We start from the raw sequence: 27,500 nt of genomic DNA on the forward strand, positions 1-27,500 counted from the left end.
GATTCACCATCCCATGCAACCAGCAGCTACCAGCCTGCAGCTGGTTCCCATGCAGTGCCACCTAAAGGGATAAGTAGATCTCATGCCTGAAATAGTTGCCCACCCCTGGGCTATATGTTGATCTGGCCTTTGGCAATGTGCTTATTCAGCACCATGGAGAGAGGCATGAATACATATTCAGTAGCCTGTATAATCTACTGCATATGGAAGCTGTTAAAAAATAAACAAGAATCAAAATAAATCTGCTATTAATAGCGTACAGCTCTCTCTCTCTCTCTCTCTCTCTCTCTCTCTCTCTCTCTCTCTCTCTCTCTCTCTCTCCCTGTCTCTCTCATGCTCTCTCTATCTCTCTCTGACTCAGCAAGAGCGAAATAGGCAGAAAGCCTGGAGAACTTAACAGAATGAATCTAATTTGAATGTATTCTATACCTATGTTGATCTGCATCTCAGTACTCTCCTCAGTCGACCCTCACCTGCCCGACCTGCAGATAAACCCAGGGGCTCTGATGGTTTCAGGTTGACCTGTACGCCGCTATAGACTGAGTAAGACATAAATAATAAGCAAGGGCACTTACATTCCAGTGTGCAGATAATTTTTTTTACATCGCACCATGCACTCACTGTTTTATTCACCGCCTGACCTACTTATCTATTATGTTTAGGATCTGCATAAAACTATACTGCTTGGGTGGACTATTGCCTCACAACTGTAGGTTTAAGAGGGAAAAGTGTGTCTTGAATTGAATGTATGCTACGGAAGCGGCCCAGACCAATGTGGCAGCATTTCAGAAGATGCCACCAGTGACTTCCACAAAATAGACAGTTTCATCATAGTTTATATCAGACTATCAGGCTAGTAGGGAACATAGTGTACAGTAACCGCCAAGTCGGTTTGGGATCTCGATATGTACAGTGGTAGCCAGTTGGTTTCTTCACCATTTTCAAACCAGTACCTTTTTCACCCCCAGGTACCTTTTTCGGCCACACCCCCAGATTCTCAGACACGCCCCCCAGACGTATTGTATCTAATTTCAACATGTAGTGTGGCCATTCAGCCACAGGGTGGCGCGTTCACACTGAGCAGCATCACAGTGACTATATCTCCTTCCACATTTATCTACAATCTACAAACTCACTGTGAGCTTGTAGATCTGCTATTTTCAATCGGCTGAAAAATATTTAGGGCTGAAGTGGTTTGTGTGTTTTGTAATTGTAATCAAAATCTACAAAGTAACTAGTAGTAACCAAAAGTTTTCATTTAATTGTAGTGGAGTAAAAGTACAATATTTTCCTCTGAGATGTAGTGGAGTAGAAGTAAAAGTATTAAATACTCCAGTAAAGTAAAAGTACCTCAAAATAATTATTGTACTTAAGCACAGTACTTGCGTAAATGTACTTAGTTACTTTCCTACACAATAAAAAATGGCAGATGTACAAGATAGAATAGTGGATCTTTCACCTGTGAAGAGTGTGTTCTCAATGGCCTGATGGTCTAGGCCGTGGACTCGCAGTCTAATAGTTGGGGTTTGATTCCAACATAAGGTGATGATTTTAATTTAGCCTTTTTTAGCTTTTGCAAAGTAGAAATACTCCGTTACAAGTAAAAGTGAGGAAATAAAAATGTACTTGAGTAAAGTACAAAAGTATTGGTATCAAAATGTACTTAAAGTACCAAAAGTAGAAAGTACTCATTATGTAGAATGTCCCATTTCACAACTTTTCAAATGTATAAAATGTATACAAATCTTTTGAAAATAGCAGTTCTACAAGCTCTACAAGTAATCTAAATCTACAACGTAACTAGTATAACCTCAAAATTGTACTTAAGCACAGTACTTGCTTAAATGTACTTAGTTACTTTCCTACACAACAAAAAATAGCAGATGTACAAGCTTGCATCGTGGCACGAAGTGGCATGTTGTGAGCTGTACATCTGCATATATATTACAGCTATGTCGGGTAGGGTTAATTATCAGATATTTCAAATTATAAAAGTGAGATATCAGTGGCCTGACGGTCCAGGCTGTGGACTCTCCGTTTAGTGGTCGGGGTTTGATTCCAGCTTAGGACAAAGATTATAATTTTGCTTTTCTAGCTTTTGCTTGCATCATGGCACGAAAATGCTATGTTTTTAATGTGGTTTTCTTTTGTGGTTTTCTTTACACTTTTCAAATGTATAAAATGTATACGATTTTTTTTGGAAATAGCAGATCCACAATACCACAATATAAAAACACTCTGTTACAAAAAGGCCGGTGTTCAAAATGTAACTTGAGTAAAAGTACAAAAGTATTAGCATCAAAATAAACTTAAAGTACCAAAAGTAAAAGTACAAAAATGTTTGAAAATAGCCGAACTACAAGCTCACAACGCGTCGCAATGTGACGTGTTGTGAGCTTGTAGATCGGCTATATTATACTTTTACTCCACTACAATTATTTGACAGCTTTATTTACTAGTTACATTGCAGATTTAGATTTATGATTGAAAAACAGAGTATTTCTTTATAAACAACAATGTTTAACACATTAAACCATATTAGACAAACTAAACACATAAAAACATCGGAAACAACAGTTTCACAAAATTACTCCTATACCAAACTGTATTTGAACCTTGGTCTGTAAATTATAAGACAACTCTCTACTCCACTCCACTATCTGCCATCTTTACTGTTCTGAGCTGTGTGTGTCCGTGTGTGTTTGGGGGTGGGGTGGGGTGGGGTGGGGTGGGGGGTCACACTGAGGTGGGGGCTCCTGAGTCCGTTGTGATGGCCTAAGTTTGGTTGAAACAAACAAAAGCCCATGGCCAAGGTGCCAACGTTAATTTGCATGTCATTGTCTGAAACCTTTACTTTATTTAGAAGTTTGCAGACAAAAAGCAAGCACTTAAAGGGATATTTCACTTTCAAATAAAATAAACATTTAAAAAATATATTAAAAATAAATGAAAAAAGTAATGGAAAAATCACGGCCCCCTCACGCATTAGAGTGTCCTACTAATGTGTGAGTGGGCCGTGATTTTACCATAACTTTTTTCATTTTTTAAAAATATTTATTTTTTATGTTTATTTTATTTGAAAGTGAAATATCCCTTTAATCCAGAGAGATTTACAGTAGGCAAGGTAAACACGAGGTAATTTCAAATGCATATAGAAATAATAATTTAGGATCATAGGTAAACCAAGAACCTATCATCAGTCTAAACTGTATAATATCGGCATCATCTATCTTCTTCATTGAGAGTTTATACTGTTAACTGTTAAAACGTCACTCTTATTTATCAGTGTTAATTTAACTCCAAGAGTTCCAGGGTCAAATCACTGCTTTCAGTCAATGCGCATCAGAGAGAGAGACAGAGAGAGACAGAGACAGAGAGACAGAGAGAGAGAGAAAGATAGATAGGGGGAGGGGGAGAGAGAGACATCAATGAGAGAGCTGAGCAGTTGATGCACACACACACACACACACACACACACACACACACACACACACACACACACACAGCTGAGCAGTTGATGCACACACACACACACACACACACACACACACACACACACACACACACACACACACACACACACACACACACACACACACACACACACACACACACTAAATACATTTTGATTTCCTAACTTTTACTTGTAAGTTAACAGAGTATTTCTACTTGTGATAGTTAAACCTCCCCCTCCCCCCGCTACCTCAATAGGTGTTTCTCTCTGTCTTGCGCCCTCTCTCTCTCCCTCTTTCTCTCTCCCTCCCTCTCCCTCTTCCTCAATTATTTGAAAACTTTGGTTACTAGTCACTTAGATTTTGATTAAAATCACAGAACACACTAACCACTTCAGCCATATATTTTGAGCCATTATTATTATTAAAAGAAAAGATATATATAGTGTTTGCATGTAATGCATGTGAACACATGCAAAACATTGACAAATTGCCTCCATTAGGATGATTTCCTAGTGATTTTGATTATTATCACAAAACATACATTAACCACTTCAGCCCTATATACATTTCAGCCATTTGAAAATAGGCGATCTACAGTACAAGCTCACAATGCGTCGCTATGCGACACATAGTGAGCTTGTAGATCTGCTAGTTTCGGCCTACTTTCTACTTTTGGTACATTTTACAAGTACATTTTGATACCAATACTTTTGTACTTTAACTCAAGTATGTATTTTTATTTCCTGATTTTTAGAGAGAGAGATCCTAGATTATTATTTCTATTTATTAGATGTATTACCTCGTGTTTACCTTGCTTACTGTAAATCTCTCTGTATTAAGAGCGTCTGCTAAATGCCCAACTTGTAGAGAGATAAGGCAACAGGCTCTGTGCTACGATAATTAACATAACCTGTTTGGCTACGACACCTCCTCACAGTCAAACAGACAGTGAGTTCAGTGAACAGTGGGGGACCCCCCATCTCTTGTTCCAGGGACCCCCAGAAGCAAAGATTTGATTTTATAATGTGTATATAGATTCAAAGATTTGCACACATTTTCAGATTCTTTTTCAAAAAGTTATAGTGTGGCACACTATGAGCTTGTAGTTTGAGTTGCTATGTTTGAATAGCCAAAGAAATCTAAAATGACAGACATTAAATTGCACAAATGCTAAATTGCAAATGTTGCTTCAGCCTGGAATCGAACTCAGATCCCAATATCAATGGCCCACAGCCTTAACCACCAGGCCACTGACTGACTAATAATTAGCCCCCCAGTGTTGGAAACTAACTATAAGTACATTTACTAAGTACTGTGCTTAAGTACAACTTTGAGGTACTTTTACTTTACTGGAGTATTTTCAATATTCAATACTTTTACTTCTACTCCACTACATCTCAGAGGAAAATATTGTACTTTTACTCCACTACAATGACATTTGGTTACAAGTTACTTTGTAGATCTTGATTACAATTACAGAACACACTAACCACTTCAGCCCTACAGTATATATATTTTGAGTCATTATTATTATTATTATTATTATTACCCTTATTATTATTATTATTAAAAGAAAAGATATATATTGTGATACAAAATGCCTAAATAAAGCAATAGATAAGAGAATACATACTGTAATGAAATTGAAATGAAAAAGGTTGAGAATTACTGGATTAAACTGTAGAATATAGTTAAAGGGATATTTCACTTTAAATACAAATTGAAATGTGTGTGAAATGTGTGTGTAAACCCTTTACACACACATGTTTTTTAAATTGTCTCTTTAACAAGAAAAAATGCAGTGCAAATAGGACTTGGTTTAGAATAGCAACAACAACCAATAGTTGCTCGGCCCTGCCATCTACTGTCCACTTACTGTATTGCACGGTGGGGAAAAAAATAATGCTAAACTCCTCCCTCCAAGGCAAAACCACACCTCCAGAGGGGTGTGGCTTTGATGGGTACCTGACAGGTACTGATCTAGTGGGTACCCAACGTGATGATCTCAACTGGCTACCACTGTATACTCTATACATTCAATGTGGTCTTATGTGCAACTGAACTTCTAACTAATTCCCCAAAAAATTAAACATCCATCCACATAGTTATACACTACACATTCAATGTGGTCTTATGTGCAACTGAACTTCTAATGCCCCAAAAATGTAAACATCCATCCACATAGTTATGCATACACTACACATTCATTGTGGTCTTATGTGCAACAGCTATGCCAAAACACTTAACATAAAGTACGCCTTCAGTGCAATATTCCCTGAAATGACAATTGAGGCTTAAATTAAACATTAGGCTGTAACAATGCAAGCCTAACTCAAACACATTTTCAAATGGGTCATTCATGTCATCTTGGAACAGAGCCTGCCTGTAAGAGAACTGAGCAGGATGTTGTGGAGTGGTATTTGGTTGAGGAGGTGTGTGTGATCGGTTAGGTAGGGATGGAGGGTTGTGGGAGAACTGAGCATGTTGTGGTGTGGTATTTGGTTGAGGAGGTGTGTGTGATGGCCCTGGGTTATGTAGAGATGTAGGGTTGTGCATGTGTGTGTAGGGGTGTGTGTAATATGGTGGCTGAGTAGGTGGCTGCATCATTTGTGGCAAACTATGTGAGCTGTGCAATGTTTGAGGTGATTTTGTTGTTTCTGCTTTCCATGAAATTCAGCATGCTCCTCTTCAGTTCCAGGTCTTCTTGGGCCGGATTGTCCACCAGAACCCTTCTTTTCAGCTTGTCGTATCTGTAGCCCTTCAGTTTGGCCTGAATAGAAGAATAGAAGACTTTACTTACAAATGGAAAATATTTTTAATATCAAGCAGACAGAAATAGAGGCAGCTACAAACTAGTATATTCTCTAGCTAGCCTATAACTGTAAAAACAACCAATAAAGAGCAATATGTATCTACAAAAAAGCCTATTCTATTCCATAGTTAATAATTTATATTTTTTAATCAATCAATGCTTAGAAATATGCTACTAGTAGCCTGTGTGTGTACAACAGATACAGGATAGGTGGGCACTAGGGACATCTGGGCACTTCAATGTATGCCTTTTTGTCCAAATAAAAACAAAAAAAATATAATAAAAAGTACTATAAAGTATACATGATGTGAACATGCATGGTTCATTTTCAGACATAACTGTATCCTTCAACTTCTTGTTTATGCCACACAATGACTGGATAAACAGGTTTTGTGGCAATTGTAGAAATATTAGACCTTAATTGTCGAATGCCTAAGCATGTTCTAATATACTTTAAAACATTTTCCAAATTACATTTTTTTTTACATTTTGGGAAAAATAGCCAATTTAACACTGAGGTGCCCACTCTTCCTTGGTGCCCACCTATCCTGTTACCTGTACAACACCATGCACAGTGTTTCGTAGCCCTGGTCCAGAGCGTTAGTGAGTTCTCTCAAACGCCATGCCAGGTGCTGGCTCTGCTCATAGACAAGGAATTGCACTGCCCTGCGAGGTCTCCGTCTTTAGTAAAAAAAAAAAACCACTTTGCTACTCACCAAAACAAAGGCTGTTTTGAGTTGTTGAAAGACTATTCTCGGAGGTGGGAAGCCTGTCAGGACCCCACCTTCTCTGTAGAATACACTTTTTGGGCAGAAAAAATAATTATGTCCGGAAAATATTTTATTTACTCCACTGCGCCCCCTACAGATCTGGTCAATATAAATTACCATTGACCAGATCAGTAGGGGGCGCAGTGGAGTAAATAACATAATTTCCATCTGGCGGACATATTTTAATTTCTGCCCAAAAAGTGTATTATACAGAGAAGGTGGGGTCCTGAGAGGCTTTCCACCCTGGAGAATAGACTTTCAACAACACAAAACAGCCTTTGTTTCGGTGAATAGCGAAGTATTTTTGTTTATTTTCACTAAAGACGGAGACCTCGCACGGCAGTGTAAGTTCGGTCTATGAGCAGAGCGCGGCTGGCAGGACGTTAGAGAGAACTCACTAACGCTCTGGACCAGGGCTAGATGTTTCTTTAACCAAGAATCAGTGAGGACCACAAACATACCTGAAGTAAATCCCGACGTTCCTTCACAGCCGAGGCGGACACTCCAGCACCAGCAGACGTGTCACCATCAATAGACGCGCCATCCGAATCGTGCCCGCCGGTATCAGGAGGATCCACACTGGTAGTGGTAGATGATCCGGTCGTCTCGTCCACGCCAATATCGGACGACTCGATGCCACTAGATAAGGAGCTTGTTGCTGGAGAGCCACCCCAAATCTGTGCACAGAGCTCGAAGTACAGCATCACCACCCCACCGTCCACTTCGTCGTCAACAGCCTTACGGTACTTTAAACGGAAGCTCTTGAGCTTGGTCGAGATTATTAACTTGGACGCCAAGTTCTTTGAATGAGGAAACTCTTTCCCAACTTCATTTGCTGCTTCTGTGTCAGGATACTGTTCCTCAAACTCCTCAGATATGTCTGCATATTTTGTGTAACACAACTCCCAGTCAACGTTTTCTTGGGCTTTCATGGCCTTGTACTGTAAGGTGACACTAAGCAGCAACTCAACCTTGTCGTCAGTCCATACAAAATAACTTGTATCAGTTTTTGACTTTTTCTTCTTGGTAGCCAAAACTTCTCCCATTCAATAAAAGTTTGTTTTGTTTTTGATTCACTCACTACTACCGCCTACTAGGAAACCAGCTCACTGCGCATGCTCATAACATTATTCTATGGTATTACATACCCCTTACCGCCACCTACTGGCGTGGCATGCTTGTTGGAGCCGATCGTTTTCGTTTTAGGGGTGTACGTGTGGACATAGATATTTGTGTCATGTGGCCAGGGATTTTTTTTTTAAACGGAGGACTGAAATATCCGTATACAAAAAGATCCACATATGTGTAGCCTAGGCCTGTGTAGCAGAGCCTTTCTGGTGAGAAAACAGGCACATTTTGCTCGTTCATGTAATAGGAACCCAGCTGTGGTAAGCTGCACTCCCAGAGCTGGCCACCAGGAGACTTGCGCTTCACTTCTCCCTCCTGGTTTTGGGGGCTTGACAATAACAGTACACCCTGACTCTGATGACCCTGACTCTGATTGACCTGATGGAACACAGCCTTAATGTGGTTGTGTGTGTGTGTGTGTGTGTGTGTGTGTGTGTGTGTGTGTGTGTGTGTGTGTGTGTGTGTGTGTGTGTGTGTGTGTGTGTGTGTGTGTGTGTGTGTGTGTGTGTGTGTGTGTGTGTGTGTGTGTGTGTGCGCGTGCGTGCGTGCGTGCGTGCGTGCGTGCGTGCACGTGTGCGTGTGCTGTAAGGAAATTAGAGTGTTTTTAGAATTAAACTCAGCTATTCTGATTATTTGAGCAATACACTAATAGTTAGATTTTATACTGTGCGTACATTTGAATAATTTGTAGGTCTAAAAGTGTTGAGTTTTAGTATAAATGTGTCACTATGACCTTATAGTCCAAAGCGGTGTTATTAGCATGAGATGAGATCATATCGCCTTAGAGGCCCTCTCTCTCTCTCACTCCCCTCGAGCAGTGATTCATCTGACTGCAGGCAAACTTACTTTAATGGTCAGAGTGCCTTAATGATTTCATAAAGTTAGTCTTTGTGGTCTAAAACTATTGTATACATTCATTGTAGTGCCAACTGATAATAGCTATGATGTCAATTGCCATCAAATGTCTCCTGAAGCAAAACTCAGTGTAACATTTCCTCAGTTTCAGTATAACGCTCCAATACAGTAGACAGTGTTAGACATGTTATCTAGTATGCACAGAAGAGAGGAGTTTTAGGGAGGGTAAATTCCACAGGTGTCCTGGGAGCCAAGGTCATCTTGCAGCCCGGAGCAGCCGTGAGAGAATGAACACACAGGGAGGGGGGCCTTGCCCGCCCCAACGATGGGTCGCGAGACGGCACGGGATTAGGGGCCGCCTGCTCAATCCCCTACGTTGGATCAACAGCGACTCCTGTTGATGATTTTATTTTAATCTATATGCCAGAGATATAAAAGCTTGATGAGAAAAATATTATGTTATTACAAACTTCTCGATCTGCTTGAGAGGCGTGTATCTCGGAGCTCCGATGTAATATATATCTGGTGTAGTATCTTTATTGTTTGTTTGATAATTCATTCTAATAGTTTCTAGGCTCATAAATAATTGTAAAACTTAGACTAAGGATAATAAAATCATTTCGATTTAACCACAATTGTAATCACCTGTGTAGCGATTCTTTCAAGGGATACCCTCTCACTCTATAGAACCATCTGAACCAAGTACCTGTCATCTATGATTTACTTTTAAATGGTGTGAAGGTTCAGCAGTAAATCTAACAAATTGGTGCCAGAAACCCTTATGGTTCTGTGGAGGGAAATCCTTTGGCAGGTTGACCGTCTGGACATCATTCCAGTAACCGGTCTCGGCTTTCTTGTCTCGGTTTGAGCAAACTTGCCCCGGGGTGAAAGATAAGGCTTGCTGAAGCCTGTTTCGACGAATTCAGTGATTGATCACGCTAACCTGAGTTTGTTTGACTGAGATAAGCAATTGTCGTAATCCCAAAGCATTTGAGATAAATTTAGCTATTGTAGGACATTGATTTATAACCAGATTTGCCAGGGTGAATGAATTGTCATTAAGCTGTGTGTTTTAACTGTGCAAAATCGGACTAAGGGAGTTTGACGGAAGACTATTATTTATGGGTATTAACAGTAGAGAGATTACCAGATTTTAACGCACGAGTGCAGCATTTACCTTGATCCAGTATCTACGTTGTCACACAAAGTGCGGTTAAAATCAGGTATAACAGTTTATAACTGCCGAGATATAACAGCGATATAGCTGCCGCGATATTACAGTTTATGACTGCCGAGATATAACAGCAATATAGCTGCCGAGATATTACAGTTTATGACTGCCGAGATATAACAGCAATATAGCTGCCGAGATATTACAGTTTATGACTGCCGAGATATAACAGCAATATAGCTCCCGCGATATTACAGTTTATAACTGCCGAGATATAACAGCAATATAGCTGCCGCGATATTACAGTTTATGACTGCCGAGATATAACAGCAATATAGCTGCCGCGATATTACAGTTTATAACTGCCGAGATATTACAGTGATACAACTGCCGAGATATAACAGTGATATAACTGCCGAGATATAACAGATATAGTCTTGACATTTATTGTGTGGGTGGGTTCCTCGCAGCACGCCGCGTTGTGAGTTTGCATTTGGGAAAAAGTATTTGGCGGGTGTGTGCTCGCAACAATCCATTAATTGTCGCATCTCTTCTGTCTATCTCTTTCTAGTTCGCTGTTAAATCATTTTATAATATACTACAGTTCATTGCGCTAGGAACTGTGTTGTTTTTTTTTTATGCATTCTGGGCACTAATAGCGAATTTTACAATAAACATTAGAAAGTTGATTTAAAAAAAAAAAGTGTTGCAACACAAATAATTCTTTAAAAAAAAAAAATTACTGAAACTTCTAAAATAATTTTACGAGATATTACAATTCTGGGCGCTAGGAACTTTGTGTTTTTTATGTGTTTTGGTGCTTCTAGTGAATTGTATTTGAAAACATATTTTGAAGAAGTGTTGAGTAATTTTCAGGAGCCAAATATTTGTCATTGGTTCCTGACATAAGGCACAAATGAGTGAGAGTTTTTGAGCATTTTTGAAAACTCCCTGAGAAAGTTAGAATGAAAAAGGGAGACAGAATTTGAGTAGTGGTGCCGCCACATGACACTCCCACATTCTCACACACACTCGCACACACACAGGGCAGGCAGAGAAATACCCAGTAATAAATCACTGCTATAATGTGTTTAACTGAGTAGTCTCATGTTTTATCTTATATAGATTGTAACGTGGGGGATCATAAAAATTGGCATTTTCAGTGAGAATCATATTAAGTGCCACATCCAGCCGCTTTGTTACAAATTACTGCGGAAGGACAGTTGTATGAGAAATACTGAAATACTGCCATTTACTAGGGAGTGGTAAAAATAGCAGTACCTTAGTCCCCTGCTGTAAAAAAGTTGACATGGCGACAATTGCTGATATGAAAAAAAGGCTTCTCAGATTACAAATACAACAAGTAGAACAACAGATTAGTACAACCAAAAAGAATGCACCTGATCTTAACACAGTGCCTACACAGCCAGTGGTACAGGTAGCACCCACATCACAACCTCAGGCGCCGAACACACAGTCCACACCCATGTTTTCATTTGAGCAAATGCAACAGATGTTATTAATGCAACAAATGCGGTCACAACAGCAAAATAACAACCATGGGTACTATAAGGGTGGAGGAAGAGGAGGATATGGTGGAGGAAGAGGGGGTTATAGGGGTCCACGTGACATGTCTCAGGTCAGATGTTTTAACTGCAATGATATGGGGCATTTTGCCCGTGATTGCACACAACCCAGACGGCAGCAAACACACGGTGACTGCCAGCAGGGTGGTTATAGCCAGCAACAATCTTAAATGAGGCAGAATAGAACAGACCAGTTATAGGGGTAAGCAAGGTGTTAAGGCAGGAAAGGAAGGTTACAGGGTTAAGCAGGACCAGCATAGAGGGCAGAGAAAAGTCGAATAGAAGAGAGTATGATAGGGTATGATAGGGGTCAGAGTGCAAGCACGGTCACACACAACATACATGACATTGCTTAGCTGCTGCAGTACACATACGAAACCATACATTTCACACACATGATAAGCAAAAGTTTAAGAGGAATAAATAATAATGATGATAATACTGCTAACTGCCAAATTATTATAACTGCCATTTTTCAAAGTAAATAACCCTGCTGAGGATAATTGCGTTCACATCCGAGGGGTCCACGATGTTTATGGTCTGGACAATTTGCTTTTTCACATGAAGTGACACTGTCTGCAGCTATTGGACGAGACATTACAGGCGTGAAGGGGTCAGTCTATGCGACCTGGGATATAAACGATGCTACTGGATTGTTTGCAATGCACATGCGACACGTGCAGGAGAGAGAACTATATCGAATGAGCATTTTGGGGGTGCTCAGGAAAACATAAACTGTTTTGCGTCTGTCTTCCGGCAGGAGGAGTGTGGAGGAGTGTGTCACGTGACCGAGCCACTGGAAGATGTCAAACCAGGGTCTCCAGCCCCAAAGCATGTGAAAGCAAATTTTCCTCTGGCAAGTTGGTAATTAAAGTATTAAATGGCGAAAGTAGGGCAGAGTGCACCTTTAGTTGTGTGTTTCTAAAAAAAATAAAAAAATAGCGCAGTCTTTTTTTCAGAAAAAGGGGGAGAGAGACAAGTAGCCTACTGAGGGATTATAGCACAAAATTAAAGTCCACAGAATGGAGAAAACTCCTGCAACCACATACTGTAGTATACATTGTTATGGCAGATACATTGTTGTACATAGAAAACTCACACTATACACTGACTGGCACCCTGACCAAAGATTACAAGTGTATGTAGTAGTTAAGCAGAGGATAGGTGAAAGCAGGTTTTTAAAAATTGGTAAGAAAAGGAAGTGTACATGTATGCTCAGGGTTGAGTGCACGATGAGTCAGCTAGATGGGAGGTCAAGTGAGTCAGCTAGATAGGAGGTCAAGTGGAGGTTATGAACAGACAGAGAAGTTTAGTTTAGTTTAGTGTATTTTTATTAAAAGTTCAGAATTAGAAGAGTACTAAATCAACAGAGTATAGTATGGAATAAATTAGAAGTGTTTAAATGCTTCTTAAATGTTGGAAAGTGTTTGAAGACTTAAATGGCATCTAGTAAGTTCAATAAGTAAGGAATGTGAGAATGTTAGAAATATGACAATAAGTAAATTTAAAGTATCTCATTGTCTTGTGGGTTAGGAGTGAATGTTAGAAGGAACATAAATAATAATAAAATATATGATAAGAACAAGGAATGTTTTTTTAACGAGTGGCAGATGGCGCGGGGCATGTTTAGTTGAGAATGAATACATTCTAAAAATAATTTGGTCAGATATGATGAAAGTGGAGGTGTAGCAGCCCAAAACAATATTACAATAGTGTTTCAATTCAAAATTGGGGGAAGCAGTGCGATTGTATTAACTTTTGTACAGTCATCTGTTAACAGCAGTATTGGTTATTCCCCATACAAACTAACCACAGGGCGACACATTCGAGGACCATCTACAGGTCTGAAGGGGGACGCCCCTGGACCTGAGCAAAATGTGTAGAAAATGTATTACAAAGTGTACAGACCCTAATTACATTGAAAGCCTCTATTTTTCTAACAGACACAGGAGAAACGGACAGGAGGTATACCCAGAATCCAGCATAATCTGTGTGTGTCATGCTATGCTTGCTTTATGTTGGCTGAAGGAGGTTTTGTCTGTCGGTCGGACGGTCTGTCTGTCTGTCTTTTTTCCTCCCCAGCCAGTCAGGTCTACCATGTGATTCAGCAGTCAGCAAAGGGGGACACTGGGGCAGTTTGGGTCTTTTGGGGTTTTGGCTGTTCGCAGTGGGTAGTGGCATGGGAATATATGTGTGTTTTAATTACTATTTTTTATTGCAGTACCTGAAGACCCAGAATGACGTGCCTAACCTTTGATCCTAACCCAGACACACACGAGGACCAATTGGCAATGAATTGTGACTTAACACTGTAGATTTAGGTGTATCCTGTCCTTCATAATTTCCCTTATTGGAGTTCACCTACCTTTTTGGGTAGGTGAAAAGGGGGAATTGTAAGGAAATTAGAGTGTTTTTAGAATTAAACTCAGCTATTCTGATTATTTGAGCAATACACTAATAGTTAGATTTTATACTGTGCGTACATTTGAATAATTTGTAGGTCTAAAAGTGTTGAGTTTTAGTATAAATGTGTCACTATGACCTTATAGTCCAAAGCGGTGTTATTAGCATGAGATGAGATCATATCGCCTTAGAGGCCCTCTCTCTCTCTCACTCCCCTCGAGCAGTGATTCATCTGACTGCAGGCAAACTTACTTTAATGGTCAGAGTGCCTTAATGATTTCATAAAGTTAGTCTTTGTGGTCTAAAACTATTGTATACATTCATTGTAGTGCCAACTGATAATAGCTATGATGTCAATTGCCATCAAATGTCTCCTGAAGCAAAACTCAGTGTAACATTTCCTCAGTTTCAGTATAACGCTCCAATACAGTAGACAGTGTTAGACATGTTATCTAGTATGCACAGAAGAGAGGAGTTTTAGGGAGGGTAAATTCCACAGGTGTCCTGGGAGCCAAGGTCATCTTGCAGCCCGGAGCAGCCGTGAGAGAATGAACACACAGGGAGGGGGGCCTTGCCCGCCCCAACGATGGGTCGCGAGACGGCACGGGATTAGGGGCCGCCTGCTCAATCCCCTACGTTGGATCAACAGCGACTCCTGTTGATGATTTTATTTTAATCTATATGCCAGAGATATAAAAGCTTGATGAGAAAAATATTATGTTATTACAAACTTCTCGATCTGCTTGAGAGGCGTGTATCTCGGAGCTCCGATGTAATATATATCTGGTGTAGTATCTTTATTGTTTGTTTGATAATTCATTCTAATAGTTTCTAGGCTCATAAATAATTGTAAAACTTAGACTAAGGATAATAAAATCATTTCGATTTAACCACAATTGTAATCACCTGTGTAGCGATTCTTTCAAGGGATACCCTCTCACTCTATAGAACCATCTGAACCAAGTACCTGTCATCTATGATTTACTTTTAAATGGTGTGAAGGTTCAGCAGTAAATCTAACAGTGCTTCCACTAATAAGCGGTAGCGGTGGCTTACCGTGACCCTCAGAATTAACCCATTAAATCTGGAAAAGCATCTTTAAGATTTTAGCGTTGGCTATTCAAAAACAGCAGATAGGCCTACAAGTGTACAATAATACAAAAATAGCAAATATGCAAAAACAAAATTGAAATTGATGATGTGACGCGTTGTAGATCTGCTATTTTCAAATAGCCTATGTATAAAATAGGGCTAAAGTGGTTAATGTATGTTTTATAATATAATAATTTATATCTGCAAAGTAATTAACAAAATTGTTCTAATAATTGGAGTGGAGTAAAACAAAACATCACTTGTAGAATGGGCCTCAGGGTTAAGGTTAAGGGAAGCAGGGTTGAAAGGCTGATCTGAAAGCCACGTCTCTCAACACAAGGAAACAGGATGTTTGTCAAACCACAACATATAGATCAGTGGGTCTCAACCTGCGGGTCGGGGACCCCCAGGCTGGTCCCCACATGATTTTGAGGGGGTCCCCAGATGACAGTAAAGTGACAATTTCAGGACTTGTAAGACCTTTTTAATACCTAAAACAAAACGTAATACCAGTTGTTTTTTTGTTTTTAACAAAAAGTATGTTGCTATAGTATCAGTGGTCCTCAAACTTTTTTCTTGTCCGCGGACCCCCCCCCCCCCATCTCAAAATATGTTGTGCCAGGGACCCCCTAAGCAAAGATTTGAGTTAAAAATACTTGCTTTAAAAATATATACATTCAAAGATTTGCGCAAATATTTCAAGATTTTTCAAAATTAGCAGATATACAAGCTCATAACGCGGCTATCAGTGCCGCACTATGAGCTTGTATGTCTGCTATTTTTGAATAGCCAGAGTATAGAATAATGGTTAAAGTGGTCTGTGAATGCAGATGCGTTCCCGGTCCTGAAGGGTTAAGGCCAGTCCAAACTAATGCAAAACTAATGCAACTCCTTGCAACATGCAACTACTTTGCAACTCTACTTGCAACCATCTTCCTCAATGGCAGTTTGCAAGGAGGAGTTACAATAATGCGGTCTGGCCTTATTTAGACACTGTCGGGTTACTGCCCGACAGCAATGATATGACACCTACATGTATTGTATATAAGGACCTCCTCAGTGTTCACAGAACACAGTTTGAACAACAAGACACTTCTCTGACTGACGTCTCTTCAACACTTTGAAACAGGTATCTATGCTTTTATTTTATTGGCTTTATTATATGATTGCTATCTTTTTTATTATTATTATTATTATTATTATTATTATTACAATTATTATTATTATTATGAATGTATTATTATTATTATTATTATTATTATTATCATTATGTATTATTGTAATTATTATTTTATTGTCTTTATTATATAGACATGCAATGATTGCTCTCTACCTTAGGTCGATTGTACAAAATACCTTCTAAATCAGTAGTTCTCAATTTTGTTCCTGCCAAGGACCCCCCAAAATGATATGCATTTGGCCGTGGCAAGCTCACAGCACGGCACAAAGCTGTGAGCTTAATAATAAGATTAATAATAAAAAAGGGGTCTTATTTCACACTTAAGCTATTACAGGCTCTAAGCAATAGTATCAACTATAGAAAACAAAAAAAAACTAAATATACTTTCTGGTAAGACAGGCATACCCCAAGCTGTATCTCAAATGCATCAATCTAATATGCCAAGCACAAGCACAGTCATAGTAAAGATTATCCCCAGACAATTATTTAACCTGTTTAAACCTCTTTAAAAGAGACAGGCTTGCTTAGAATTCTTGGTTACATTTTAGATTTGGAAATATCTTTCAATACCAATGCATGGGCATCAATACGATAATGTGACCAAGCAATTGGTAATGCTAGCAACTGACATAATTCTCTGTTTATTTAATTAGATTATAAAGGCTCTACTGCTAGACTGTTGGGTTACAAAGGTCCTATGCTGCACAAACCACTGCTTTTCAGCTATGGCAAGTCAGTAAGCAAAAGGAAGTTGTGGTAACAGATGCACCATTGAGGCACCATCTGATTGACATTAACCAGTTCAGTGCAAACACACAATGCCCTATTTTTAATGACGTGCAACCTTTGGGCTACTTTATAGCTTGATTTTGATCTTTTCTATTTTACAATCAGTTCTCGCAGTCCATTCCATGATGCAATCATGGTTTGATACAGCATTGAACGGTAGGCCTACTGTCCATTTTGCACATGAATTGAACTGTTTTGTAAATGTAGGGACTAGAGAATGAGCTCTTGTGGACCACAGTTTTAAGAACAAGGCACGTCTCTTCAACACTTTGAAACAGATATCTATGCTTTTATTGTATTGGCTTTATTATTTAGACATGCCATGATTGCTATCTAGAATATAGAGATGTTTAAGCCATTAAGACCTGAGGTCGATTCTACAACTGCCCTCTAAATGAGTAGTTCTCAGACCTGCTAAGGACCCCCAAAATTATATGTATTTGGCCACGGACCCCTTCATATGAATTTCTTTTGTTCCAGGGACCCCCAGAAGAGAAGATTTGTGTTTAAAAAATAATTATATATATATATATATATATTATATATATATATATATATATATATATATATATATATATATATATATATATATATATATATAAAATATAAAATATAAAATGACACAAATTAAAATATATCTGTAATAACCTTAACTTAACACAATTAATTAAAGATGTACAAGACCAAATAAGAAAGATATCACCAGATCAACTTTGATTGATTTGATTCTCTGTAACAGAAAGGATAAAATCACTGCTGCTGGTGTTTTTGAACAGGGCATCAGCGATCATTGCCCAATAGCATGTGTCACGAACAATGGCCGGGTTTCCCAAACGAATTTGAGCTCGTGCGTAGCCTAGAAGCTGCGTAAGAGCCTCCACGCACCTGCGCAGTAGCAACCCCGCCACGCACTATCTTTGTTAGTAGCAGCTGTGTGTGCCCAACGTGCCATCTAAACTGGCTTCAGGAGATACCATCGTCGTAGGTTCTCGTTACGTGTGTGCTAAAACTACATTCGCGAGACAGCATGCACATGAAGACCTCCTGGACGAAGCCTACGTAAAGCCTACATGAACTACGTAGTGCTGTCCTACACTACACAGCAGTTTAAACACCCTTTGCGAAAGTGAAATGGATCATAAAAATACCAGAGCCAACTGTCAGATGTCCTGAAGCAGTCCACTCCAAATACAACTTTTGAATAATATATTTATGAATTAAATTACAGTGAGGTGACATCTGCAAGGTAAATAAAACACTAAAGTGTCCCCATTATGCAAGTAAATTAAATATACTTAAAATACCAAAAGTAAAGGAATGCAGAATGTCCCATTTCCCAAATTTAATATGTATTTTGAAAATAGCAGATCTACAAGCTTGTGAAGCGTTGTGAGCTTGTAGATCTGCTAGTTTCAAAGGATTTTTTAACCATTCATAAACATGGCGAGCGCAACAGCTGTCACTTTGTGAGAGGAACTGGGGACTTTCATCTTAACGTTTAACTATAAAACTTTAAGGAAACATGTTTAGCTCAGCATCATTTATATACCTTTAGTTAACTTGGCATATGCTTAATATTTTTATCAGACGATCGGATCATCCGTGAGAGTACAATTTGTAAACTTCGGGTTCATGCATAGAGGACGAAGCAGCGTAGCCCTGGTTCAGAGCGTTAGTGAGTTCCCTCTAACGCCCTGGAAGACCCCTCGCTCTGCGCTTGTACAAGGAATTTCGCTGCCCTGCGAGTGCTCAAGAGTAGTAAAAATAAACAAAACCATTTCGCTACTCACCAAAGCAAAGGCTGTTTTGTGTTGTTGAAAGTCTATTCTCGGAGGTGGGAAGCCTCTCAGCACCCCACCTACTCTGTAAAATACACTTTTTGGGCAGAAAATAAAATATGTCAGCGAGACAGAATTTATTTTTATTTACTCCACAGTGCCCTCTACAGATCTGGAGGATTGAACTTACCATTAACCAAAACCAGGGCTAGAAGCAGCGCAGCCGCCCGCCCTACCCAAAAGAACAGATCTGCAAGCTATAGACACGGCATGTCGCAGTGCGTTGACAGCGTGTGTGTGTGTGTGTGTGTGTATATATATATATATATATATATATATATATATATATATATATACAAATTATATGTGTGTGTGTGTGTGTGTGTGTGTGTGTGTGTGTGTGTGTGTGTGTGTGTGTGTGTGTGTGTGTGGGGTCGGTCTTTTCATAGATCTATTTCGCTACGATGGGTGTTACGAGCGCCCCAGGGCGCTCGTCACAAACTGCTGCGTCGGACAGCACTCAGGGCTACGCCTCTCCCAGGAGTAGGAGGAGAGTAGGATACGCCATTCTGTCTCCCGAATGTAGTTTTAGCAGACACGTAACGCCGTGGGAACCGATAGCACGTAGGGCACAACCAGCTGCTACTAATGAGGGTAGAGCGTAGGTTTCGCCGGGTCCCAGGCTCTTACGCAAGCTGCGTAGGCTACGCATGACCTGAAATCTACGTGCCTGCTAGGGTACTGCGCAGCCTGTGTGGACGCACATAAGACCCGTCGTACAACCTGCGCAGGATCTCTACGCAGCATCTCTACGCAGCATCTCTACAAATCTCTTTGGGAAACGCGGCCAATGACAGTATACATGCAGTCAGCCCTGGGTCACAGTTCTCTATTCAGCCTGTCTCCACTAATGTTGTCCTGGAAGCTCATTGACATCAAATCCTCTGTTGGTGAGGATAAGTTGGATCCCTTTTTTTTAAGATTAGCTGCAGATTTTATTGTGGATCACATTGCTTTTAATGCTTTTAATCAGGAATAGTGCCCAGTGTCTGGAAAACAGCTCATGTAGGCCCACTCCACAAAGGTGGTGACTGTAATGATCCCAATAAATATTGGCCAATCTCAAAACTGCCCTGTCTCTCAAAAATTCTGGAATCCATAGTAAATAACCAGCTAAAACCATTCCTCTCACAACAGTCAATTTTAAGACCACATCAATCTGGCTTTAGAGCTAATCATAGCTCTACATCAGCTGTTACCCTAGTTCTGGATCATTTAATTACTGGTTTAGACAAAAACAAACATGCTGCAGCTATTTTTATTGACCTTGCCAAAGCATTTGACACTGTACACCACTGTGTACACTACTCTTAGATAGACTACTCATCTCAGGCTTTGATAAGGACGCCTGCAGTTGGTTTAAAAATTATCTGTGTGGCAGACGTCAATGTGTGAAGTTGGGAGGTGGGCAGTCTGGTTTCCTGCCGGTTAAATCCGGCGTACCACAGGGATCCATTCTAGGCCCTGTCCTGTTCACTATCTATATTAATGAATAATATATTAATTGTTTCCTCACTATGTGGCTGTCAAATCCACCTTTATGCTGACGACACAATTTTATACTGTACCGCTGACTCCCCTGTATTGGCCATCGAAAAATTACAACTCTCCTTTAACTCGCTACAACACTCTTTTAACAGTCTTAAATTAACACTTAACGACAATAAAACAAAATTCATGGTCTTCTCCAAATCCAAACACATAGACCACTCCAATATCTTTATCACCACCACCACTGGATCAACAATAGAAAAAGTCACATAATATAAATATCTGGGTATATGGCTGGACGACAAACTTAATTTCAAACACCACATAGATAACCTCGTTGTAAAACTCCGTCAAAAGATTGGCTGCCTATATAGGAATAAAACTAGTTTCCCCATGCTCTGTAGGAAAAGGATTGTTGAAGCCACATTTCTATCTGTACTGGACTACGGAGATATAATCTACCGTCATGCAGCCGCCTCCACACTCAAGCCTCTGGACTCAGTTTAGCACTCAGCCCTGAGATTTATTACTGGTGACAGCTACAACAATCATCACTGTGCCTTGTATGATAAGGTCATTGGCATCCTTTTATTTATAAAGCCCTGGTTGGAAAATTACCACCTTATATCTCATCCATGCTTCGTCCGAAACATAATCACATTCTAACTCACTCCAGCGATTGGCTAATCCTTCTGGTTCCTTTTGCCAATTTGAAACAGGGAAAGGCTGCTTTCAGCTTTGGTGCACCTGAGTCTTGGAACCTCTTGCAACAAGAGCTTAAATTGAATACCCTAGTATCTATTGGCCATTTTAGGAATCTATATAATAACCGTGTATTACCTGTATGCAACTGTTTTAACTGATTGCTGTTAACATGCAATTGTTGTCTCCGCCAGGCCGAAAGGCATGGCGAGAGAGTATGTTTTCGCCCCTGTCCGTCCGTCCGTGTGTCCGTGTGTCCGTCCGCCGCCAGGCCGAAAGGCATGGCGAGAGAGTATGTTTTCGCCCCTGTCCGTCCGTCCGTGTGTCCGTGTGTCCGTCCGTCCGTCCGTCCGTGTGTCCTGTCTGTGTGTTAGCACCAAATCTCAGGCACCGTTGGCCCGGTCGCTGCGAAACTGTGCACACCCACTCCCTGGATGCCAATTCAGAACCTCTGCCTCAAATTTTTCACATAGGCCTGTCATAGCGCCACCAGGAGGCCGATTTGTGCAAAACCCATTTTTCCCCATTACTCCTACAGTTTTTAACCAAACCTCATGCAAATCGGTACACAGTATCTCTATAGTCATGTGATCAACCCTGATCTGTCCGATTTCCCATATTCCATCGTCATTGGCTAAGTTTACCATCCAAAGTTTGCAGGATTGGTCCGTTTTGAACAAACTGCCTCAAACCATGAACGCAGCTTGCCATTTCCATAAAATTGCACACGCACATTCCCACTAGGCCGAGGAAGAAATGTCACTTAAAACTTTTCACATCAGCCTCATGGTGGCGCTATAACAGGCCGATTTGCATTTTTAACTATAACTGCACCGATCTGCGTGAAACTTTGCACGCCTACTCCCTAGAGGCCAAGGAAAAACATCTGCACTGCATTTTTCACATCTGCTTTTTACAGCGCCACCAGGAGGCCGACTTATGTCAAATACATTTTTGGATATTAATCCTTCAGATTTTATCCAAACATCACGCACATCGGTACACAGTATCTCTATAGTCATGTGATCAAGACGCATCTGTCCGATATTTCATATTCCATCCTGATTGGCTAAGGTTGACTTCCAAAGTTTGCAGGATTGGTCCGTTTTGAACAAAATGTCTGAAATCATGAACGTGGCGTGCGATTTCCGTGAAAATTTGCACGCACATTCCCACTAGGCCGAGGAAGAAATGCCACCCTTTTCACATTGGCCTATTATAGCGCCACCAGGAGGCCACAATAACTTACCTGACCTGGCGGAGACCTGTGCTCCGAGGAGCACTTTTTCTAGTTTTAACTGTTTGTGTCAACTTTATTGTTTTTTCTTGTTGCTCTTATGTTATTTATATGTGTGTAATCTTGGCATCATTGTAAATGAGGGTCTCCCTCAATGATCTCTCCAATAATCTTAAATAAAGGTTGAAATATCTTCACTATAATAATAATACATGGCCTGTTAAAACAAAGCATGTACTTTCATTGTTTTGTTATTTTAGGTTTTAGGACAATTATGGAGATTGTGTACCTCGTCATTGACAGCCTGGTCTTTGTGCTCGGCGTGTTGGGGAACGCTGTGGTCATCTGGGTGACGGGCTTCAAAATGAAGAAAACCGTCAACACTGTTTGGTACCTCAACCTCGCTGTGGCCGACTTCCTGGTTACAGCGTTCCTGCCCCTGAGAATCACTGAAAAAGCTCTGGACTACCACTGGCCTTTTGGCACATTCATGTGCAAAATGGGCAGTACTGTTTTCTCCATGAACATGTATGCCAGCATCTACATCCTGGTGGTCATCAGTGTTGACAGATGTGTATGTGTGGTGTGTCCAGTGTGGGCCCAGAACCAACGCAGTGTCAGGAAGGCGTCTTGGGTGAGTCTGGGTGTCTGGGTGCTGGGCTTGGCTCTCAGCTCCCCTACCTTGGTCTTTAGTGACACAGAGCCCTCTGACCATGATGAGGACATCATCAGGTGCTCCTACAACTTTGCACCCAACGGTAACTACAGTACACCAGAAGTGATTCAGTTGGTGAACTTTCGATATGGGGTCATGACCATCACTGCCTTCCTCATGGGGTTCCTGGTCCCTTTCACTGTCATCGTCTCCTGCTATTCTGTCATCATCTACCGGCTCAGGAATAATCGCTCGCTGGCCAGCCAATCAGGTCGCCCCTTCAAAATCATAGCAGCTGTTATCACCGCATTTTTCCTGTGCTGGGCCCCCTATCACATCATGCATCAGATTGATTTTGTGAATTTCCTGGTGTCAGAGTACAGTGAAACATTGCGTCATGTGGTAGACATCGGAATCCCCATAACTTTCTGCCTGGCACTTCTAAACAGCTGCCTGAACCCACTGCTGTACGTGTTCATGGGTCAGGATTTCAAGGCTGTATTCCGCAGCTCTATCCTAAAGGTGCTGGAGAAAGCCTTCACTGAAGAGTTGCCTCAGACCAACACTTCCACAAACCCAGGGAGAACCACTGAAGAGCTGTCTCAGACCAACACTTCCACAAACCCAGGGAGAACCTGTGAAGAGATTCCCTTGTCTGAGAACCAGGTTTAGGAATGTCTTTGCATTACTTTAACCCATTCAAACCGTGAACGCATCTCTGTCGGTTTTAGATTACTTTGGCTATTCAAAAATAGCAGATATACAAGATCTGCTATTTTTTGGGGGGAAATCGTGGAAAATGTGTGCAAATTGCTTCCACTGTCTATAAGATAAATAATTCTAAATAAAGGTTTGTTCTCTGAGTTCTATCTGTTTCATTTAGCAATAAAAGAAAGAGGCTTGTTTTAAAATGCTTTAAAAAGCATTATGATTGCTTTAAAATACATGAAACAACATTGACTGTGAACACACTAGTAAACAGTAAAGTCTGGGCGGGTTTTTTGGCTATTCAAATAATAATTAGAATTTGAATATTTTAATGAGCTTGTAGATCCGCTATTTCATTTTAATCGTGAACATTTGTGGAAATCTTTGAATATATATATATATATATATACCGGCTGTTGACAGCCGAAATGTAGACGTATCCCGGGAGCAGTATGGGTTAGCGCCCTAGGCTGTGTCTTCCATGAGGAAGAAGCCCAACAAACCCACGGTGAGGCCTTTAGGAGGGCCATTCAAGCAATCCGCAAGTGGAGCCTGCAGTAGGCTACCACCACGGCCCAAGGAACCATCACGCCAGAAGGAAATGTTTGGATCGGAGCGGTGCACCGGATCTGGCGCAGCGCTCAGGTCCTGGACCTGGTGAGACGAAAGAGGAGCCCGGCCAGGAGACAACCCATCTTGCAACCATCTTCCTCAATGGCATTTTGCAAGGAGGAGTTACAATGTATATATATATACCTCTCTCTCTCTCTCTCTCTCTCTCTCTCTCTCTCTCTCTCTCTCTCTCTCTCTCTCTCTCTCTCTCTCTCTCTATATCTATATATAAATCTAAACAGGTGAAAACCTTCACAAGAAGGGTCCGCACACTCCTCTGGTCTGATTTTGCTGTTTTATTGTTTGCACAGCGCGTTTCGCTTCCGCTTCCTCAGGTGCACCTGTTTAGATTCATAAATAGCTCTTGCGCTGACCTGCACCTCCAGTCGGGGTCTAACAAGATGTGCACAAGTCTTCTTTAGTTTATATATGTGTGTGTATATATATATATATATATATATATATATATATATATATATATATATATATATATATATATATATATATATATATATATATATATATATATACTGTATAAAGAAAATGGAAGAAAGAACCCAGTCCAATGGATCTAATGTAGTTATTATTTAGTCACAAGCTGTTGGTGACACTTTTCATTGGTTCAATATTCAATTAATAAACACACAGACACGCACACACAATTTCACGTCTACTTCTAAGATTTTTCAAAAATAAATACATAAATAAACAAATAAATACATACATAAATACATACTTAAATAAATACATACATAAACTAGTAAAAGTGCTCCTCGTAGCACAGGTCTCCGCCAGGTCAGGTAGGTTATTGTGGCCTCCTGGTGGCGCTATAATAGGCCAATGTGAAAAGGGTGCCATTTCTTTTTAGGCTTTGCATGGCAATAGGACACTGCATTCATGATTTGAGGCATTTTGTTCAAAAAAAATGTGTTTTGCTAAACAAGTAAGACGCGCGAACGCGGGAAGCGAACGCGGGAAGCGAACGCGGGAAGCGAACGCAGGAAGCGAACGCTTTCAACTTGCCATCCGGCCTGAAATATGCACAAATGACATGGAATTCTTAGAGATACCAATAGCTGAACTCGTGTAGATGCTTTTAGATGTGTTATTTTTTACTGTAGCTGCTATATTTCTCTCAGAGGAGTGTAGTGTGTGTGTGTGTGTGTGTGTGTGTGTGTGTGTGTGTGTGTGTGTGTGTGTGTGTGTGTGTGTGTGTGTGTGTGTGTGTGTGTGTGTGTGTGTGTGTTGGATTTCAGCCACACTGTAGTGCACTCTGGCGCACTCTGGCGGCTACACACAGGCAGTGCAGGCAGTGCACACAATACTGCACACAGAGACGCAGACACACAAGCCGAGCACGGTTGCATAGTAATCAAGCCAACGGTTCCAGAGATTAGCTCTACACAAAATGACAGAATGACACACGGACGGACGGACACACACACACGGACGGACGGACAGGGGGTAAAACATACTCTCTCGCCATGCCTTTCGGCTTGGCGGAGACTATACATAAATACAAATCGTTGATCTACAAGCTCACAACGTGCAATTTATGTGCTCTGACGAAGTAGGGCGTTAATTTAATTTACAACAAAGTTAAAACATGGAGTTTGCATGTTCTCCCCGTGTCTCCTAGGGTAGTTAATACCCTCACAAAAACATGTAGTAATCCTGGTCACTATACCGCCTCCCCCATGACAGCCGGGGCGCCTGATGGAGGGGAAGGGAACTGGTTGGAATAACGTGTTCCTTCCACGCGCTACGTCCAGCCAGGGAAACTCCCCCCTGTCAGGTGACAAGAAGGTCAGTTGGCTCTCATGCATTGAAGGAAGCATGAGCTCGGCCCTGGCCTCCCTACTGTGGGGGACTGGTGTAGTGCTGGTGTAGGGCTGGTATAGCGCCCAGGATCACTTAGGAAATTGGCACCGGGTGAAAAAAATGGGTTTAAAAAATCGCGGGATAACATTTTTAGATAAAAACAAAAAAACAAAAAAATGTTAAAACATGGAGATAGGAGGGTTCTGCCCAGCAGCAATGATATGACACCTATGTATAAGGTCAGGTGCTTTTCCTGTGCTGGGCCCCCTATCACATCATATATCAGTACACTGTACACCATGGATATTCAACTGGCGGCCCGCGGGCCAAATGCAATTTCCCATTAATTAACTCTCTCAGTGCCAAGAGTTTTTTCATAAAGTACTCCCCCAGTGCCAGCAATTTGCGTTTTTTTATTTTTTCATTTTGTAATTTTTCATTCAAATAAATTATCTGATTGGGTGTTTAAACCCATAATACAGTTCTACCAGTAGAGAGCAACAAATCGACACATTGATGACCTCGCTGGCTCACTCGCCCCCTCCCAAACAGGCTCACGTCACATCCGGTCATAACCGGATGTTGACATTTTTGACAATCGTTGATCGGGCTAAATTACGATGCGATACACGACTACGATGACTGATCGTCACCCAGACCAAAGAGAGTAGACGTGGACCTCTCCGTTCGTTTTTTATACCGTGTGAAAAACCTGACTTTCCCTATTCTGGCCGAAAATGACCGCGGGAAAAAAATGAGAACCGGAAACGGAATCTGCGTCATGAAACCGGAACCCAATGAGTCTGAAGGAGTCAGGAAGCGAAAGTGATCATGAAAAATAAACAGAATAGCGCGACCACAGTCAAAAGTAAAAACTCGGGATTTCTCGTGCTGGCACGGAGGGTACTCGGGAAAAACTCGGGATATCTCGGGGCGTGGCACAGAGAGTTAAAATAAAACAAAAAGCATTTAAAAAAAAAAAGTTTTTTTTGGGGGTTAGTGAATGTTTTTTGGGGGGTTAGTGAAAGTTAAGGTATGGTTTGTGCGATAGGAAATGTGAGCTTACCAGTATCACAGTAATCCTTAATAATCTTATTCCATCATATTCGAGGGCTTTTGGAGAGAAATTAGACACTTTAGAGCACTGCCGAGGGGAGGTGTGTGTGTATTTGTCCAACTGATGCTCGTTGTCGAC

At 40.7% G+C, this 27,500-nt stretch overlaps 1 protein-coding gene across 1 annotated transcript; it reads left to right on the forward strand.

Moving 5' to 3' along the window:
• Window positions 1-16,354: 16,354 nt before the first annotated feature.
• LOC308104404 (chemerin-like receptor 1) lies at window positions 16,355-23,836 on the forward strand (the record flags this gene model as incomplete). The annotated part of the gene is made up of 2 exons (XM_080454812.1): window positions 16,355-16,401; window positions 22,770-23,836. Exon 2 carries the CDS (start codon window positions 22,784-22,786, stop codon window positions 23,834-23,836), a length of 1,053 nt encoding a protein of 350 aa, XP_080310938.1. The 5' UTR covers window positions 16,355-16,401; window positions 22,770-22,783.
• Window positions 23,837-27,500: the final 3,664 nt, after the last annotated feature.

The sequence above is a fragment of the Gymnoscopelus braueri genome (genome assembly GCF_963280865.1).
Source record: "Gymnoscopelus braueri genome assembly, chromosome: 17".
NCBI classification, from domain to species: Eukaryota; Metazoa; Chordata; class Actinopteri; order Myctophiformes; family Myctophidae; genus Gymnoscopelus; species Gymnoscopelus braueri.